The 17551-nt window shown below is 36.7% G+C and overlaps 1 protein-coding gene across 8 annotated transcripts in view; it reads right to left on the bottom strand.

Moving 5' to 3' along the window:
• The window catches only part of LOC141633346 (uncharacterized), a 74384-nt gene that overhangs the window by 53216 nt on the left and 3617 nt on the right, over positions 1-17551 (bottom strand). For all 8 annotated transcript variants that reach the window (XM_074445839.1, XM_074445838.1, XM_074445834.1 and 5 more), the window contains 10 exons: positions 17195-17245; positions 16748-16851; positions 16506-16623; positions 14283-14384; positions 14001-14201; positions 13128-13285; positions 12837-12995; positions 12583-12675; positions 12025-12382; positions 11589-11702 (listed from right to left, as the gene is read on the bottom strand). In XM_074445839.1, coding sequence (XP_074301940.1) covers positions 11589-11702; positions 12025-12382; positions 12583-12675; positions 12837-12995; positions 13128-13285; positions 14001-14201; positions 14283-14384; positions 16506-16623; positions 16748-16851; positions 17195-17245 — 1458 coding nt within the window. The remainder of the gene's footprint in view (positions 1-11588; positions 11703-12024; positions 12383-12582; positions 12676-12836; positions 12996-13127; positions 13286-14000; positions 14202-14282; positions 14385-16505; positions 16624-16747; positions 16852-17194; positions 17246-17551) is intronic.

Raw genomic sequence — 17551 nt, 5'->3', positions numbered from 1 at the left:
TATGGTAATTTCACAACTAAAAAACTTGCTAAAAATGGAAAGGGGGAAGAAATTCCAACTAACTTCGAAAAGGAAAGAGGGAAGAAATAAGCGACTAGCTAGAAAGGAGTGTGATATTAGATAAGTAAATTTATTTATAAAACGTTTATCATACATAATTGATTATCATTTATTAGTTTTAATAATTAAATTGTATGTATTTTATTTTAAAACATTGTAGTTAAACCTAAAAGAAAATTAAATTTGAGAAAAATTAATTTATTTTTATTATTTCTAAGTAAAAATATTAAAGATCATATATGAATTATATTATTTTTCTTCAATTAAAATAATAAAATTTTAAAACAGGCCGCGCGAACGCGCAGGATACTACCTAGTATATATATATTAGAGGGGTTCAATTGAGTCCATATTCGTCCTGTTCTCGGCCACATACTTCAAAAGTGTAACTTTGATGTTTGATGAGTGTAAGTGTTAACTTTAAGTGATTTGACTTTTGACTTTTAGATATTTATAAGTGTAACTCTGAATTGTAAAAGTGTAACTTTGATTTTTCAAAGTCGATTTTGTATATAAAAAATTGAATTTATACAATTTTAATATTTTACAAGTGTAACTTTGATTGTTTACGAGTGTAGCTCTATTCTTTTAAAAGTGTAACTTTGATTTTTTTAAAGTCATTTTGTATATAAAAATTTGATTTTTTTACAACTTTAGTATTTTAAGGTGAATTTATGTAATTTTAACACAATTTTATGAGTGTAACTTTGTTCCTATGAGTATAACTTTGGTCCTATAGAAGTGTAACTTTGGTCCTTTATAAGTCCGGCCACCGACAAACACCACCACCTTTTTCCGTCGCCAATCCACACCCCCACAAAAAAATGAAAAAACCAGAAAAAAGTGTAACTTTACTAGAGGTCGAGTGTAACCCTAATACAAGTGTAACTTTAAAGGAATTTAAGTGTAATTTAAAGAAAAAAAACAAAAAAAATAGAATACATCAAATTTGAAAAAAAAAAAAAAAATAGATCTAAAATTTAAAAAAAACGAAATCAGAAGGGAAAAAAAATCAAAACCCTAGATCTAGAACGAGAAGGAGAAGGAAAACACAAAAAAAAAAAAAATAGAAAAAACACACCACCACCACCACCCGCATCTACCACCACCACCACCACCACAAACACCAACCCGCACGGTAAAGGAGAGGAGGAGAGAGAAGCACAAAAAACACCTCAAATCTGGAATGTCGCGGTGGTGGCGAGGGGCTGTGGTTGTAGGCAACGGTGGTGGTAGTTCGGTGGTAAGCGGCGCCGGCTTTTTTGGCTTTTTTGTTTAGATCTGAAGAAAAAAAAGGAGGAAGGTGGCGGTTGTGGTTGCTGCGGGGGGAAGGTGGCGGGGTGGTGGTGGTTTCGGTGGTTTCGGTGGTTGTGGTGGTTTCGGTGGTTGTGGTGCGTAGGCAGTCGGGCGGTGGAGGGGTGGTTGCGGTGGTGGTGGTGCGTAGGCAGTAGTATCGGTGTGGGTTATGGGTGGTGGATAGGTGGATTGTGGAGGATGGGAGGAAGAGAGAAAAGGGAGAGAAATGAGGGAATGAGAGATAAGTGAATTAGAGAGAGGAAGGGAGGTTGTGAGAATGAGAGAAATGGGTAGGGTTTTTGTTTTTAAAGGGTAATTCTAGTCCACAAGTTTTGCTCCAATCCTAGCCTTCCACTCACCCTTGGACTCAGAGGAAAGGAGAGGACTCAAATGATCCGTCCTATATATATATATATATAGAGAGAGAGAGAGAGAGAGTTAGGTTCTTGTGAGTTTTGTTTCTTATGGTGAGTCGTGAGTTTGTGCTTGGAAATCTTAGCCACTAGATTATATTAGAGATGAATGGCCAAGATCTAATCTTACCTGTCATATAAAATCACTGTCATTTACTTATTTCCTCTTTTTTCTAGTGCTACTCTTTTTTTTTTACTTTAATTTTTTTTTTTCTCCTTTTTTTTTTACCTCGTGTTATTATGTTTTTTTTTTACAACTTTGATTTTTTTTTTTATGTTTTTCTCTAATTTTCTTATTATGTTACCTTTATTTCTTTTTCTTTTTGTACTAGATTTTTTTTTACTTGAATTTTATTTTACTCTTATTTTTTTTTACCTCGTGTTATTATGCTGTTATTGTGCTTTTTTTTTACTTTGATTTTTTTACGACTTTGATTTTTTTCTCTTTTTTTTTACCACATGTTATTGTGCTGTTATTGTTATTCCGCTGTTATTGTGATGTTATTCTGCTGTTACTTTGATTATTTTTACTTTGATTTTTTTTTTTCCTTTTTTTACCACGTGTTATTCTGCTGTTATTGTGATGTTATTCCGGTGTCACTTTGATTTTTTTACTACTTTGATTTTTTTACTCTTTTTTTTACCGCATGTAATTGTGCTGTAATTCTGGTGGTATTGTTATTGTGATGTTATTCCGGTGTCACTTTGATTTTTTTTACTATTGATTTTTTCTCTTTTTTTTACCACGTGTTATTGTGCTATTATTCTGGTTTGTTATTCCGGTGTTATTGTGATGTTATTCTGGTGTCACTTTGATTTTTTTACTACTTTTGATTTTTTCTCTTTTTTTACCACATGTTATTGTGCTGTTATTCTGGTGTTATTGTGATGTTATTCCGGTGTCACCTTGCTTTTTATTTTACTACTTTGATTTTTTTACTCTTTCTTACCACGTGTTATTGTGCTGTTATTATGATGTTATTCCTTAGTCACTTTGATTTTTTTCCTACTTTGATTTTTAATTTACTCTTTTTATCCCGTGTTATTGTGTTGTTATTGTAGTGTTATTGTTTTTTTTTTTTGGGTTACAACTTGTTGATCTACGTGTTACTCTGGTGTTATTGTGTTGTTAATCTAGTGTTATTGTGCTATTACTCTGGTGTTATTGTAGTGTTAAGCAGAGTAGAGAGTCACCCAAACCCAACCCACCTCTGCCTAACTTTGTGTTTCTCTTTCTATTCACTTTCCATACCTGTTGTATATTTGACACACTCCCTGGAAAATTATTATTATTATTATTATTATTATTATTATTATTATTATTATTATTATTATTATTATTATTATTATTATTATTATTATTATTATTATTATTATTATTATTATTATTATTATTATTATTATTATTATTATTATTATTATTATTATTATTATTATTATTATTATTATTATTATTATTATTATTATTATTATTATTATTATTATTATTATTATTATTATTATTATTATTATTATTATTATTATTATTATTATTATTATTATTATTATTATTATTATTATTATTATTATTATTATTATTATTATTATTATTATTATTATTATTATTATTATTATTATTATTATTATTATTATTATTATTATTATTATTATTATTATTATTATTATTATTATTATTATTATTATTATTATTATTATTATTATTATTATTATTATTATTATTATTATTATTATTATTATTATTATTATTATTATTATTATTATTATTATTATTATTATTATTATTAATTATTAATTATTAATAATAATAATAATAATTATTATTATTATTATTATTATTTGATTTAATTGAGGAATCTCCTGAAATGATCAATTGATCAATCTCAATTTATTTAATTTTGTTTGGGCTAAGAATGGAGATGGAAGTTAGGGGGTCGGGGAAGAGAATGTTAGAATGGGATTTGAATGAGTGGAGATGGGATGGTGACTTGTTTATACCTTCATCTTCATCATCCACCTGCTCATCACATGAACATGAAGATGCTTTGGCTTTCAACCTTGGCCCTTCCACTCCCAATCTTAATCCTAATCCTAATCCTAATCCTAATCCTATTCCTACTACTAAGCTTGGTGCAGGTGTTATTTCAGTGTGTCAGGTTCAGAATTGCGTGGCTGATCACTCCAAAGCAAAGGACTATCACCGACGTCACAAGGTCTGTCAGATCCATTCCAAATCAACTCATGCTCTTGTCAATAATATCCTTCAAAGTTTTTGCCAGCAGTGTAGCAGGTCCTCATCATCGATCGCTTACATCAAAATCATCACAGTCATCGAAATCATCATCGAAATCCGAGCAACTATCATCAACATCATCATCATTGCCGTCGAGAGGCATATTATCATCGGTGTCGTCACCATTCTTTTCATCGCCAGTTCGCTCGCTCTCCAGATCACCGATGAGTCAAATCGCTTGAAAAGCATCATGTTATCCGCTCCAAAGCCGGCGACGTCGAAAACTGGTTACTGGTACGGAGCGAAGACAGGTAGAGCGAGTTTGCCGGAGAATGTGACGGCGGATTGACGGAGGAGAAGGTGGCGGAGAGGAGCAGAGAGCTTGGAGAATGATGAAGTCGAAGCCGCCACTGTTGTACGGTGATTAGATCATTAGCGCTGCTGATTTGAATTTAGGATCTTGATTTTGATTGTCGTCGTCGTTGTTAATGATGAGATTATTAGTGCTGCTGCTTGATGATGAAATTAATTGTTGAAATTGAGAAGAAATTAAGAGATTTCAGAGAGATGCGTTTTTGTAGAGTGATGCTTTTTTTATAGTTTGATTCGCTTTACATCAATTTTTGAGACATTTTTTTTTCAAATTTTAACACAACTTATTTTAAATTGAGTGATTTATAAGTGTAACTTTACTCTTTTAAAAGTGTAACTTTAGTCCATTAAAGTGTAATTGTTGGTGTATGGGGGAGTATAGGAAGTAGAGTGGAGATTAGTTGTTAGTTTATTTAGTTGATTAGTTGAAGGTTGATTAGTTGGTGTTTAGTTTGAAGGAATTAGTTTTTGCATTGATTTTTGTGAATTTGTTGGATACACCAAAATGGGAGGGGAGGACCTCTATTTATAGTGCTCCTCCTCCTTCTCCCACATTCTTAGAATTCTCTAGAATAGAGCATTCTATACTGACCTAAACTTGTAAGCCTCTAGACTCTTCTATACATACAAGATATCTCTAGAATATTCTAGGTTTCTCTACACACACCTAGAACATTCATGTCTCTTCTAAACCCTTCTAGACTCTTCTAGATTATTCTAGTATGTACATGAGTATTCTAGAACATTCTAGATGTTTCTACATTATTCTAGAATATTTCGGAACCTTCTAGAACACCGGAAAAGTCTCACACTTCAACACTCCTCCTCGAGACTTTTGGAGCGACGCCCAACTTTGATCTTAGAAACTCGAACCTTTCCCGCTTCGGTAGAGCCTTGGTTAAAATGTCGCTAGTTGGAACTCGGATGGGCAATGGAGAAGTTCCACTTTTTTCGCTCAAAGATCTCGAAGTGCATAGAACCTCACTTTCATGTGCTTTGTCTTCTTTCAAGCACACTTTGGATTCTTCGCAATGGCAATTCTTTGACTTGTTATCCACCATAACCTTGGTTGCTCTTTCTTGTTTGTAGCCCAAGTCCTCAAGTATCTTCCTTAGCCATATTACTTGATTGACGGCGGCGCAACGTACTCGGCCTGTTTTGTTGATTGAGCTACGATGTCTTGCTTCTTTGAATTCCATGAGAATACTCCTGAGCCGAAAGTAAATGCATAGCCTGAAGTACTTTTCATGTCATCTACCGATCCCGCCTGACCACCGTTGTCGGAGTACGCTATTAATCTTGGATTGTCGCAAGGTCGGTAAAATACTCCAAACTCAGAGTACCCTTTAGATATCGAAGTATTCTCTTCATTTGTACCCATGTGAACCTCACTTGGTTTGCTCATAAATCTTGATAATAAGCTTGTGGCGAACATAAGATCAGGTCTTGTTCTTTGTGAGGTAAAGTAAGCTTCCAACCAAGCTTCGGTATTGCTTGAGATCAACTTCTTTTGACCCATCATTTTTGGATAGCTTTCATTCGGGACCAAAGGAGTAGAAACCGCTTACGTTCTCCATCTTGAACCTTTTGAGGATTTCGAGCATACTTAATTTGAGAAATGAAGATTCCATCTTTTGCTTGATGGACTTCCACGCCAAGGAAGAAATTCATTAAGCCCAAATCCGTCATTTCAAACCTTTTCTTCATCTCCTCCTTAAATGTAAGGATCATTTGGGCATTGTTTCTGTGTGAGGAGATCATCAACATAGAGAGAAACGATGAGAAGATCACCTTGTTTTTCCTTTACGTATAGTGTATGCTCATTTTTACTCCTCGTGAATCCTTGCTCAAGGAAGTAAGAATCAATCTTGTTTACCACGCCTTGGAGCTTGTTTGAGGCCATATAGAGCCTTTTTCAGCTTGCACACCTTTTCTTCATTTCCTTGTGTGACAAAGCCTGGAGGTTGCTCGATGTATATCTCCTCCTCGAGTTCTCCATTAAGGAAGGCAGATTTGACATCAAGTTGATAAATTTTCCATCTTTCTTGAAAGCGGTAGAGCAATAAGAGTCCTTACCGTATCGTGACGAGCAATCGGAGCAAATGTGTCTCCGTAGTCTATTCCGACTTGTTGGGAGTACCCTTTCACGACCAATCTTGCTTTGTACTTATTGATTGAGCCATCTGGATTCAACTTTGTTTTGTAGACCCATTTCACTCCAATCACCTTTCGATCCTTGGGTTTGTCAACTAATTCCCAGGTGTTATTCTTCTTTATCATGTTTATTTCCGTCTATCAAGGCGTCTTGCCACTCTTTGTACTTGGAAGCCTCATCATAGTCTCTTGGTTCCTCAAAAGCGAAGTAGCATCTCTCACATTCCTCTTCATTCAGATTAATAATGGGACATTCTGCATAAATTTCTGAGAGATCTTTCTTACCTCGAGGTCCCGTAGCATTCTCCGAATTGTCGTTAGAGGATGCAGAGTGTGCATGCATTGGAGTTGATGGAGGTGTAGGAGGATCATTATTGTTGATGGTATCATCATCACCTTCTGGATGTTGGTGATCAGGAACTAGGATCACATTTCTTTCCACCTTCTTTTCTTCCCAATTCCATATTGCATCTTCATCAAACTCCACGTCTCGGCTTATCATAATCTTCTCCGTCTTGAGATTGAAAATCCGGTAAGCCTTTGATTTTGAGTCGTAGCCAAGAAATATACCTTTCTCTGCCTTATCATCAAGCTTGCTCCTTTTGCTATTTGGGATGTGAGCATAGCAGATCGAGCCAAACACCTTTAAATGTTTAGTCAGAGGCTTTTTACCGCTCCAAGCTTCTCGGAGTTTTTCCCTTAATCGCCTTTGTTGGAAGTCTCGCTGAGCAAGTATACGGATGTGTAGACAAACCTCACCCCAAAAATTTCTTCGGCAGATTTTCTTTTCAAACCCAACATGCATCCGGCCATCTCCATCACGGTCCTATTCTTTCTTTCGGATACCCCGTTTTGTTGTGGAGTATATCCTGCAGCGGTGGTGATGTTCTACACCTTCATCTTCACAAATCGGTCAAATTGTGAAGAAGTATATTCTTTCCCGCTGGTCGGATCTAATCATCTTCAATTTGCACCCGCTTTGATTTTCGGCCGAGAGCTTTGAATTTTGAAAGACTTGGAATACTTCGATTTTTGTTTCATAAAATATACCCAAGTCATTCGAGTAAAATCATCAATAAACGGGATAAAGTACTGTTTCCAAGATGAGATAAGGTTCTTTGAGGACCGCATACGTACGTGTGAACAAGCTCTAGCTTTTTACTTGCCCTCCACGCTTGGCTCTTTGGAAATGGCGGCGGTGTTGCTTTCCAAGTTCGACAAGGCTCGCATAGTTCTTTAGTTACTTGAATCATTGGAAAATCCCGCACAACATTCTGCTTGTGTAAGTCGGCTAATGCGCGTAAGTTGAAATGTCCGTACCTTCTATGCCAAAGCCAGTCTCGCGGCGTGAGCTCGATATGATGACTCTAGGCCATACTTCCATTTCAAGGAGAAGCTTTTATTTTCCATGGCAACTTTAGCAATCTCCTTATTTCGCGTCATATATTGGCAATGATTATTCGCAAAGACTAGTGAATAACCATTCTTGATCATTTGTGCCACACTTAGCAAATTTTCAGCAAGATTTGGGACAAGCAAGACATCTTTAATGTATTTTGTACCGCTTAGTTGGAACAATGATCGTACCTTTGCCCTTCGATGTTAGAACTTCACCATTCCCCATTCGTAGGAGTTTGGATGAAGTATCCAACTCGTGAAGATGTGAATCATTCGTCGTGTGACTTGTCAGACAACCACCGCCAATTAGCCACCTACTTTCTTTGCTTGAACTCTTTGCTTGGCTAAGATAGAAGAGGTGCTCATTATTAACTTATTTACTTGAATAATGAGCTTGGTCCTTGGACTCCATTTGTTTTTGTCTACAATCTTTTTTAAAGTGCCCATACTTCTTACAATGGTGATACTGGGGCTTGCCTTTGAAAAAACAATTCTTTTCTGCATGATTATTCTTTCCACAAATGCCACAAGGAGGAAACTTTCCCTTTGATTGTGACATTTGTTTATTGCCACCATCGTCACTTTTCTTCTTCCACCCTCTCAGGACCGCTTTTCTTTACGCGATGACTTGAAAGCATCCTCGGAAGAAGATTCTTGATCTTGAATTTTTGATCATAAGGTAGTAAGGATCCAAGTAGCTCGGTTACTTTGAGCTTTGAAAGATCCCTTGATTCTTCAATAACAGTGACAATCATGTCGAACTTTTTGGTTAAAGTCGCGAGAATTTTTTGCACGATTCTCGTGTCGGTAATATCTTCGCCATATATCTTCATTTGATTAACTATCTCCGTTACTCTTGAAGTGTAAGTTTGTATGTCTTCATTCTCCCTCATCTTCAAATTTTCGAAATCTTTTCTTAGGGTATTGAGACGTATTGTTCTTATCCTTTCATCACCATGGAATTCTTTTTGGAGTGAATCCCATGCTTCTTTTGCGGTAGAAGCCCGCATTATTTTTGGAAAGATGGTCTCCAAAACAGCATTAAAGATAAAAGACAAGGCTTTGGCGTCCTTTATCTCATCCTCATTTATTTTCTTTAAGGATGCTTCAGTGGTTGGAACACCTTCTTGTTGTTTTTGGGGACCATTTTCCACTATCTCCCATAGTGCATTTGCTCTTAAAAAGAGCTTCATTTTAATGCACCAATGGTCGTAATTTTCTCCTCTAAATAAATCTAGAAAATCTAGAGGAGCGGGCAATGGAGTGTTTGATGCGGAAGCCATAGTTTTATTTTGTTGCCCTAAGATCTTTAGAGCTCTTGATACCACTTGTTAGTGTATGGGGGAGTATAAGAAGTAGAGTGGAGATTAGTTGTTAGTTTATTTAGTTGATTAGTTGAAGGTTGATTAGTTGGTGTTTAGTTTGAAGGAATTAGTTTTTGCATTGATTTTTGTGAATTTGTTGGATACACCAAAATGGGAGGGGAGGACCTCTATTTATAGTGCTCCTCCTCCTTCTCCCACATTCTTAGAATTCTCTAGAATAGAGCATTCTATACTGACCTAAACTTGTAAGCCTCTAGACTCTTCTATACATACAAGATATCTCTAGAATATTCTAGGTTTCTCTACACACACCTAGAACATTCATGTCTCTTCTAGACCCTTCTAGACTCTTCTAGATTATTCTAGTATGTACATGAGTATTCTAGAACATTCTAGATGTTTCTACATTATTCTAGAATATACTGGAACCTTCTAGAACACTCCAGAAAAGTCTCACACTTCAACAGTAATTTTAGTCCATTAAATTGTAATATTAGTCCAGAAATGTAACTTTAGTCAACTAAAGTGTAATTTTAGGCCATTAAATGGTAATTTTAGTCCATTGAGAGTATAAATCTCTAGTCCATATTCAATGTGTAACTTTAATTCATTGAGAGTATAACTTTAGTCCTTTGATAGTGTAACTTTAGTCCATTTAGAGTATAATTTTAGTCCATTGAGAGTATAACTTTAGTCCTTGAGAGGGTATTCTTAATAGAGATAAGTGTAACTTTAACAGAAAAAAGTGTAATTTTAACAGAAAAATGTGTAATTTTAACGGAGAAAAGTGTAATTTTAACAGAAAAAAGTGTAACTTTAATAGAGAAAAGTATAATTTTAACAGAAAAAAGTGTAAATTTAATGGAAATAAGTGTAATTTTAACTGAAAAAAAGTGTAATTTTAATAGAAAAAAGTGTAATTTTAATGGAAAAAAGTGTAATTTTAATAATAGAGAAAAAGTGTAACTTTAATAGCGAAAAGTGTAATTTTAATAATAGAGAAAAAGTGTAATTTTAATAGCGAAAAGTGTAACTTTAATAGATAAAACTATATAACTTTAATAAGAGAAACTTTAATAGAGAAAATAAGACGGTGTTTTAAAAACAAAATATGAAAAACAAAACCTAGATCTAAAACAACACACCTTTAACAAAAAAATGAGATCTAACTTTTTCATTTGTTTTTAAAAATAAAAAATCAAAATTACACCATCACAATTACACCCATACAACTTTTCTCGAAAAAAAAAATGAAAACTAAAATCAATAAACTATAATAATCTGAAAAAAACAAAATTAAAACTATAATAATACAAACAAAAAAAAGAAAAAAGAAAAAAAGAAGAAGGTAGAGCAGCGAGAAGGGAGGACGGAGGAGGGAGGAGCGAGGTAGCGGCATAAGGAGAGGTGTGAGGGCGGCAGATGTTTGCGTGTGGAAGGGCGCGGTGGCAGGAGGGAGATTGGGTGGTGCGTGGGTTGTTGTCGATGGTGGTAGATCTGAACTCGGGTTGCGTGTAAGAGTGTGTGTGGACTGGTGGTCGTGGGTGGTGTCGGGTGTAATGTGGTGGGCTGTGTGGAGGTGGTGTCGGCTGGTGGGTGGCAGAGGTGGTGGTGTTGTGGGTAAGCGGTTGCCGTGACTGGTGGGCCGCGGCAGGCGACGGTGGTAGTGGTGGTTGGATTTGGCATGAGTGGTGACAGTCGGGGTGGTAGTTGGGGGTAGTGCTCGGTGGTGTTGGAGAGTCTTTTTGGGGAGTACTAGTGGTCGGGGTAGTGGAGTGGTGGGGGTGGATGGTGGTGGCCGTGTGCGTGGGGGTGGGTGGTGCCGGTGGGGGGTGCGTTGGATTGGTGAGGAAGAGGGGTTATTTTTTTTGATTTTTTAAGTTTTGAATTTTTTTGGTTTTTGGGAGAGGAGAGGTTTTTGAGAGATAAAATGTGTGAAATTATGGGAGATGAGAGAGAAATGAATTTTTGGAAAAGTATATATATTAGATTAGTAGTTAATTAGGATGAGTTAGTAATTAATTAGTATAGGTAGAGAGAGAGAGTGGTGAATTAGCTTATTAATGACCATTTTATGTGTTTAATCTCAACCCTCCATCTTCATGATCCAAAGGCTCACAATGAGACTTATGGACTCACACTTAGGAAGGGGACTTACTTTATGGGCTCACAATGGGACTTACATATATATATATATGTGTGTGTGTGTGTGTGTGTGTGTGTGTGTGTGTGTGTGTATATATATATAGCCATAGAGGACAACCAAGTTAATGCAAAAACTAAACAAATACAGCCCAAGATACTCAACTATTAAAGCTAACTATCATCAATAGAACTTACCGTGACATGGCAGGGGCACATGACGGCTGAAAGCTTCCAGTCCACATTTTCCCCAGCAGGTGATTGCACAAAATTGGCAGCCAGTGCATTCTGCTTTTCCTCACTACACACGCTCTATCAAAAAATATTGCAGAGAGCAATAATAAGACATAATATCAAAAGCATTGCAACAGCATGCAAATACTCATAGGCACGGAAAAACATGCTTCCAAAATAAGGAAAGAATAATGAAAACTTGCGTAACATGTCGCATTTGTTCTCAGGTGTACCCTTACATTGCCGACCAGAACGACGAATAAGACGAGGCAAAGACAAAAAGAAGGGCGTAATTGTGTAAATTAACAGCTACAACAAAACAAAAGACCATCAACTGTCATTTCTAATGACTGAACAATTGATTATATGTAGCAACCAAATATCTAAACAAATAACCAACCTGCGCAAGAGAGCCCTCTGGAGCATACAATCCATATAATTTCAAAGATACATCACAGTAGACACTCCTATGTTTGAACTTAGTTGATACATTAAGCTGCTCAAATCTACCACAAAGAACCTCTGTTTCATGTATGCTGACTATCTTTGCAGCAGCCTGACCAATGGAAATATCTACCATGAACTGTATCATGTTTTGTAAATCCTTTCCTGAATACAACCCAAGCTCCTCATCAGGCTGATAACTTAAAAGGTTATTAATTGCTTGCCATTCTTCTTTTGTCAATTTTTCCCGTGTCAACTCTGACATATCAGAAACATCTGCAGCAGCAGCAGCAGCATCTTCCGGGGTGGAACGCCTAATATTGCATGGTGTAACAAATATAACATAAGGAAAATCAAGCCAACACGGAGATCAAGTATTTTCTCACAAGTTAATAAGAATAGAACTAATATGACACCAAAGCGGTTACTCGGGTAAACAACAGAAAATAACTCCAGACCAAGAAAAATGAGTACAACTATACTAGACAAAATACTCTGAAAAGCTCATATGTACCAGTTGAAAGAAAACCAGCTATTTTTCCCAAGCCTCCTCTGCTCCGCAGCTTCTTTAGACTTCGCAGATTCAACTTTGGCATGTGCGAGTAATCTGAAAAGTAGAGAGAAGGAAGTTTGCAAGGTCAATTGTCAAGGACAAAGAATAAGTGCTCCTAAATTCCAGAAAGCAAACGTGATAGTCTTCCTCTCAGTGCAGGGCACATCAACCCAGTAGTCCAATAACTTTGGAGAATCAAGTTTTAACGTACAAACCTCCACAGGAGAATAACTTTTGAGTCAAGATCCTTCTCAATCTGCCGCAATTCGTGTTTGTTAACTTCGGGCAATTGTTGCAATAAGTTGGCATATACTTGAACATAACGACGACGCAACTGACAAAGGTATTGCATACGTTCCCATGAAAAGCGGTAGCTGCAGTTTTGAACATACGTTAATTCAAGGTCCAAACTTTAATGTGATGAAATAATATAAATGTTCAACTCCACCAGCTAAAATATAACTACAGATGAGGTCAATGTAAGTGTATAAGATGTCTGACAATACCACATTTTCCTCTGCTGCAGAGAAGCCTGTACAGCATAACGCCACCACAGATGAGGCCCATCTGAGACTGGTACAACAGGCCTCAGATGTGAAATCTCCATGTGCATTCTATATCGTGAAACAACCTCCAAAAGTTTTATCCAGTCATAATACTGTGCCTGAGGAGGGTCAAAAGAAAACAAACAAGCATGACGTTTGTTCAGAAGCAGATGCATTTCAGCCTTACGGGAAAAGATCACTGCATAATGTAGACATCTCAATGAAACAGAAAAGTCGTCCATGAGCTCATAACCACAGGTCTTCTTGGTCATCGACAAGATGAAATATACAATTGTAGTACACTTCCGCAAGATGACAATTGCTTCACGAAAAGAGAGATGATGAGAATATTTTAGTAAATTGTTTTGGAAAAAAGTTCCAACTAAATTTTTGTATTGGAAGAAGATTCCTGAATTTATGACTTGATAAATCACCATCATAACATTCTCAGTGTTTCCAAACTCCAAACTGTCTGACTTCTTATATTATGAAGTACTCCCACTATTCAAATCCAAGTCCCCCATGTATTCAAAACCCCTCGCACGAAAAAGTGAGACCGAACTACTTGGATTCAAATGAGGGGAATAGCAATCAGTCATACTATTTACAACACAGGCATACGACTGCGTAGATCCGAACTCCTTACCTTATCCCAAGAGGCATTAAGGTAACATTATTGTTGTTGTAACGCTAATCATGATCAACGCCTAAATTATTGTGTAAGACACTCTTTTTTAAACATCCTTGATCCAAATTTATTCATACAGCAAAACATAGGAAACACTGGCTGATAATATGATGAAATGTTCGTGTACATAATAAATCATTAAATACCTCTGTAACTGTGAAAGAAACGTCGTTCAGAAAAAGAGATGCTTTCTCAAATGGGATATCAGCATTGTTTCTTTCTTGACTACCAAGCCGATGATAGCGAAGGACCCCGTTTATAGGTGAGACTAAATATGAACGATTTAGAGCCCATGTTTTGACACTTTCATGCCCAACTACTGGTTCGTTAACACCTTCTTCAAAAATCTGGAAACATACATGTATCAGTGAAGGATAAAACTACTAAATTTTTAGTCCAACCAAGTTCAAAAACAACTATTGACGAACCTCAACCCATTCACTTGGTATAAGCTCTTGCCATCCTTTATTGATAGTCCACGGAGGTTTATCAGAATCATGATATATAGCAAGTCTTTCAAGCTGCAAGGACTGTAAAAGAAACAAGATGTTGGCTAGAAACATCCAAAAGAGATGAATACGCTAACATCATAGAGCCTTCTCCTCAAAATAGTCGACACTGATGAGAAATACATTTTCGCTCTCCCTTTTGTTTTTCATTTTTCCCTTATCTATTCGCATTTTGAGGTGTGCGTTCACCCAGGGACAGTTCTAAAGGATGATTCATGCCAGCCGGCCCCAAATCATTTTGGGATTAAGGCTCTGATGTTGTTGTTGTTGTTGATGAGAAATACATTTTCCATAAACCAAATTCTACCACGATATACAAAAGCTGGAGTACGAAGGTAACCGTTGTTCAAACATAGTAAAGGGAAATTAATTCTTTAATAATAGAAAGTAACAAAAATAACAAAGGACGGTTATTTTGGTTAAAAAAAAATAGATATGTTACTCGCAAGACACAAAGCAGAACCGTATATTGGCTTCAAGTCCTCGTGCCAAAGTAAGACATACCAACAGATCTCCTACGAGAACGGCCTACGTTAAATATCTTAATTCCACCCCATAACGGGGAAAGATCATACTCCCTCCTATTCTATTTTATCTTCCCTATTTCCTTTTTGGGCTTCGTCGGTATTTCTTCCCTATTTCCTTTTTGAGACATAAAATTATACATGAATGCTCAAATTTACCCTCACTCATTCTCCCCTAAAAACCCAGCCTAGCCCTCTCAAGCTCTCTCACATTCACCACCCACTACGTCACCTTACCCACAACCCACCCACCACCACTACAACAACCACTGGCACTCTCTCCCTCCACCACCCGCACCCCAGCCCAACCTCCGACCACTGATCAGTTCACTCACCACTGCTTCTAACTCCCTCTGCCACCCCACCAATGTTGTTTCCTTCTAACTAGTTGAAAGTAACAACACCCATGTAAGGGAGAGAGTGCAAAATGACGCAGCACCATCCTGACCGCCGCACCTCACGCCGTTCCAGATCTGCATGAGGAACAAATATGTCGGTGAGCTCAACACCTTGCGCGCGCCGACGAACATCTTGCACTCCAACAATGACTCACTTCCTCCCACATCCAAACACGCAAGTACACACCATTTGAGTTTGGTTTGCCATCATGGGGGCTGTTTTCAGTTGCTTCAGCGGTGATGTTTTTGGCTAGATTTATGGTGGTGAAGGCCAGGTTCCGATGGTGATAGGTTAGGAGGGAGTATTTCACTTTGGAGACTGAAATGTTGGGTTTGCGTGAGAGTTGAGAGGATGAGAAAGAAAAGTGATGGGGTAATATGAGGGTAGAGAAGTAACTGCATTAGTTTCTTAATTTTGGAACCCAAAAGAAAGGGGAAGATAAAATAGAATAGGAGGGACTTAAGTTTCAATAACAGTATTCCCTAAAATTAAGATCCATTTGGTTCAGCCTTGGAATAGGTTTAACATAATTGTCTTTTCTAATTCTTCGTGAAAACCTAAAGCACTTAGTTTTGATAGCTAGGAAACCATTTTATAAACCAAGATCATAATTGGACGGGGGTTTTACATGTTCATGGTGTGTTTCTACTTTCTACCAGATTGTGATAACTTACACTCCATGGCACCAGCCATTTGGTGAGTAGCACAGTATTTTCAAGAAGCGTGATATTAAGTTATGTCATGCACTCATTCATGTTATATCAAATAATCAATTGTTATCATACAAATTACAGCAGCAGCTTACTCTAACAAGGGCAGTAGTACCTAATTGACCTTTTATATCAATTCACTCTAAATACCCCGCACATCAAGCCAGAATACCTAACACACCAGTCACTTCGACGACTTCAACAATCTTCATGTCACCTCACAAACTAGGGCCAAGATCCGTCAATCCGACATGAGTATGACACTTGGACACTATCATTTAAGCCAAGCGCACAGGGAACTTTTTAATACTCCAAATGGGTCCTAGTACAGTTCACACCTTAGCAAGAAAATTCAACAAAATTGACATTTCTTAAGTAGCACATAGCAAGAGCAAATCTAAGCCAATATCAGAGAATGATCTACAAGGAAAAAGTTAAACTGCCACCATCAATTTAACTTATCAAAAAAAATATACCTACTCAGTTTACAAAGTTTTACGGAGATTCACCTTGCGCAATTTATCCAGAGCGCCGCTTGTGTCAAAGGTCTCATTTCCTTGCTCGTCCATTGTAACAGCAGCAAGCTTGGCCAAGGTGACACCACAAGCAAATGGACGTCCAGAATTGCTGCATATCAGGGAAACAAATTTAGTGATGAGCAGTACCCCTATTAACGAAAAACATTTACTACTCAGTGAAGTATAATTGAAGGGTAGAATGAGAAAATGCGCCCAAAAAAAAAATAACGAACCTTCTAGAATCCTCGTATCTGATATGAACATTGCTAATTGTGATTTTAAGATTGCCAATAATAGTGCCAATAAGAGAGCCAAGCCAAGAATTTCCATTAGTGTTCTGCAGAACACAAAATGAAGGCCAACAACAACAACAACAAAATGAAGGCCAAAATAAAGATATATATGACAGGCCACCACTGCATGACAGGTAGAAATCACTACACTAAAACTGACAATGATACATTAAAAACCACACAACTGTGCTAAACATCACTACAAATCTGTCGTTAAGCTAAATGGAAATCCAATTAGAGCCAAGAAACTAAAATATGTAAGACACACACAACGAACATACATATGAAATTTATTCAACAGCATATACATATACGCGAGCAAATTGACATAATAAAAGCATGTAAGAGTGAAATTCATTCTAATAAAAGTAACGCTTCAGGCCATACGCTGCCAAGTTTTGATCTAGACATTGCTTCAACAGTCGCTGCCTCTGCTTCCTGCACAAGACAGAGAAAAGCAATGAATATCATACGGGCAAAAATGACCTCCCATTCTCTAAGATCACAACAAAAAGGGAACAAAATCAAGCAGCTAATATTCCACCACTACATATAAAGGGACTATGTTAGTGACATTCAGATTTTTTTTATTTTTTTTGGCTATGTGCGTCTAACTTTTCCTTGTCTAAAATAATACAAAGATAAAAATTTCCAAAGAGTCATTCATCTGCCAAACAGCGATATACTTCAAAAGAAAAGAAATAGAAAGAAATACAACACATACACTTGTTCTTTAAACTGCAT

Source organism: Silene latifolia, chromosome Y, assembly GCF_048544455.1.
Source record: "Silene latifolia isolate original U9 population chromosome Y, ASM4854445v1, whole genome shotgun sequence".
In the NCBI taxonomy this organism is placed as follows: domain Eukaryota; kingdom Viridiplantae; phylum Streptophyta; class Magnoliopsida; order Caryophyllales; family Caryophyllaceae; genus Silene; species Silene latifolia.
Note: the sequence above shows the minus strand (reverse complement) of the source record. Positions and strands in the feature narration are given on the sequence as shown.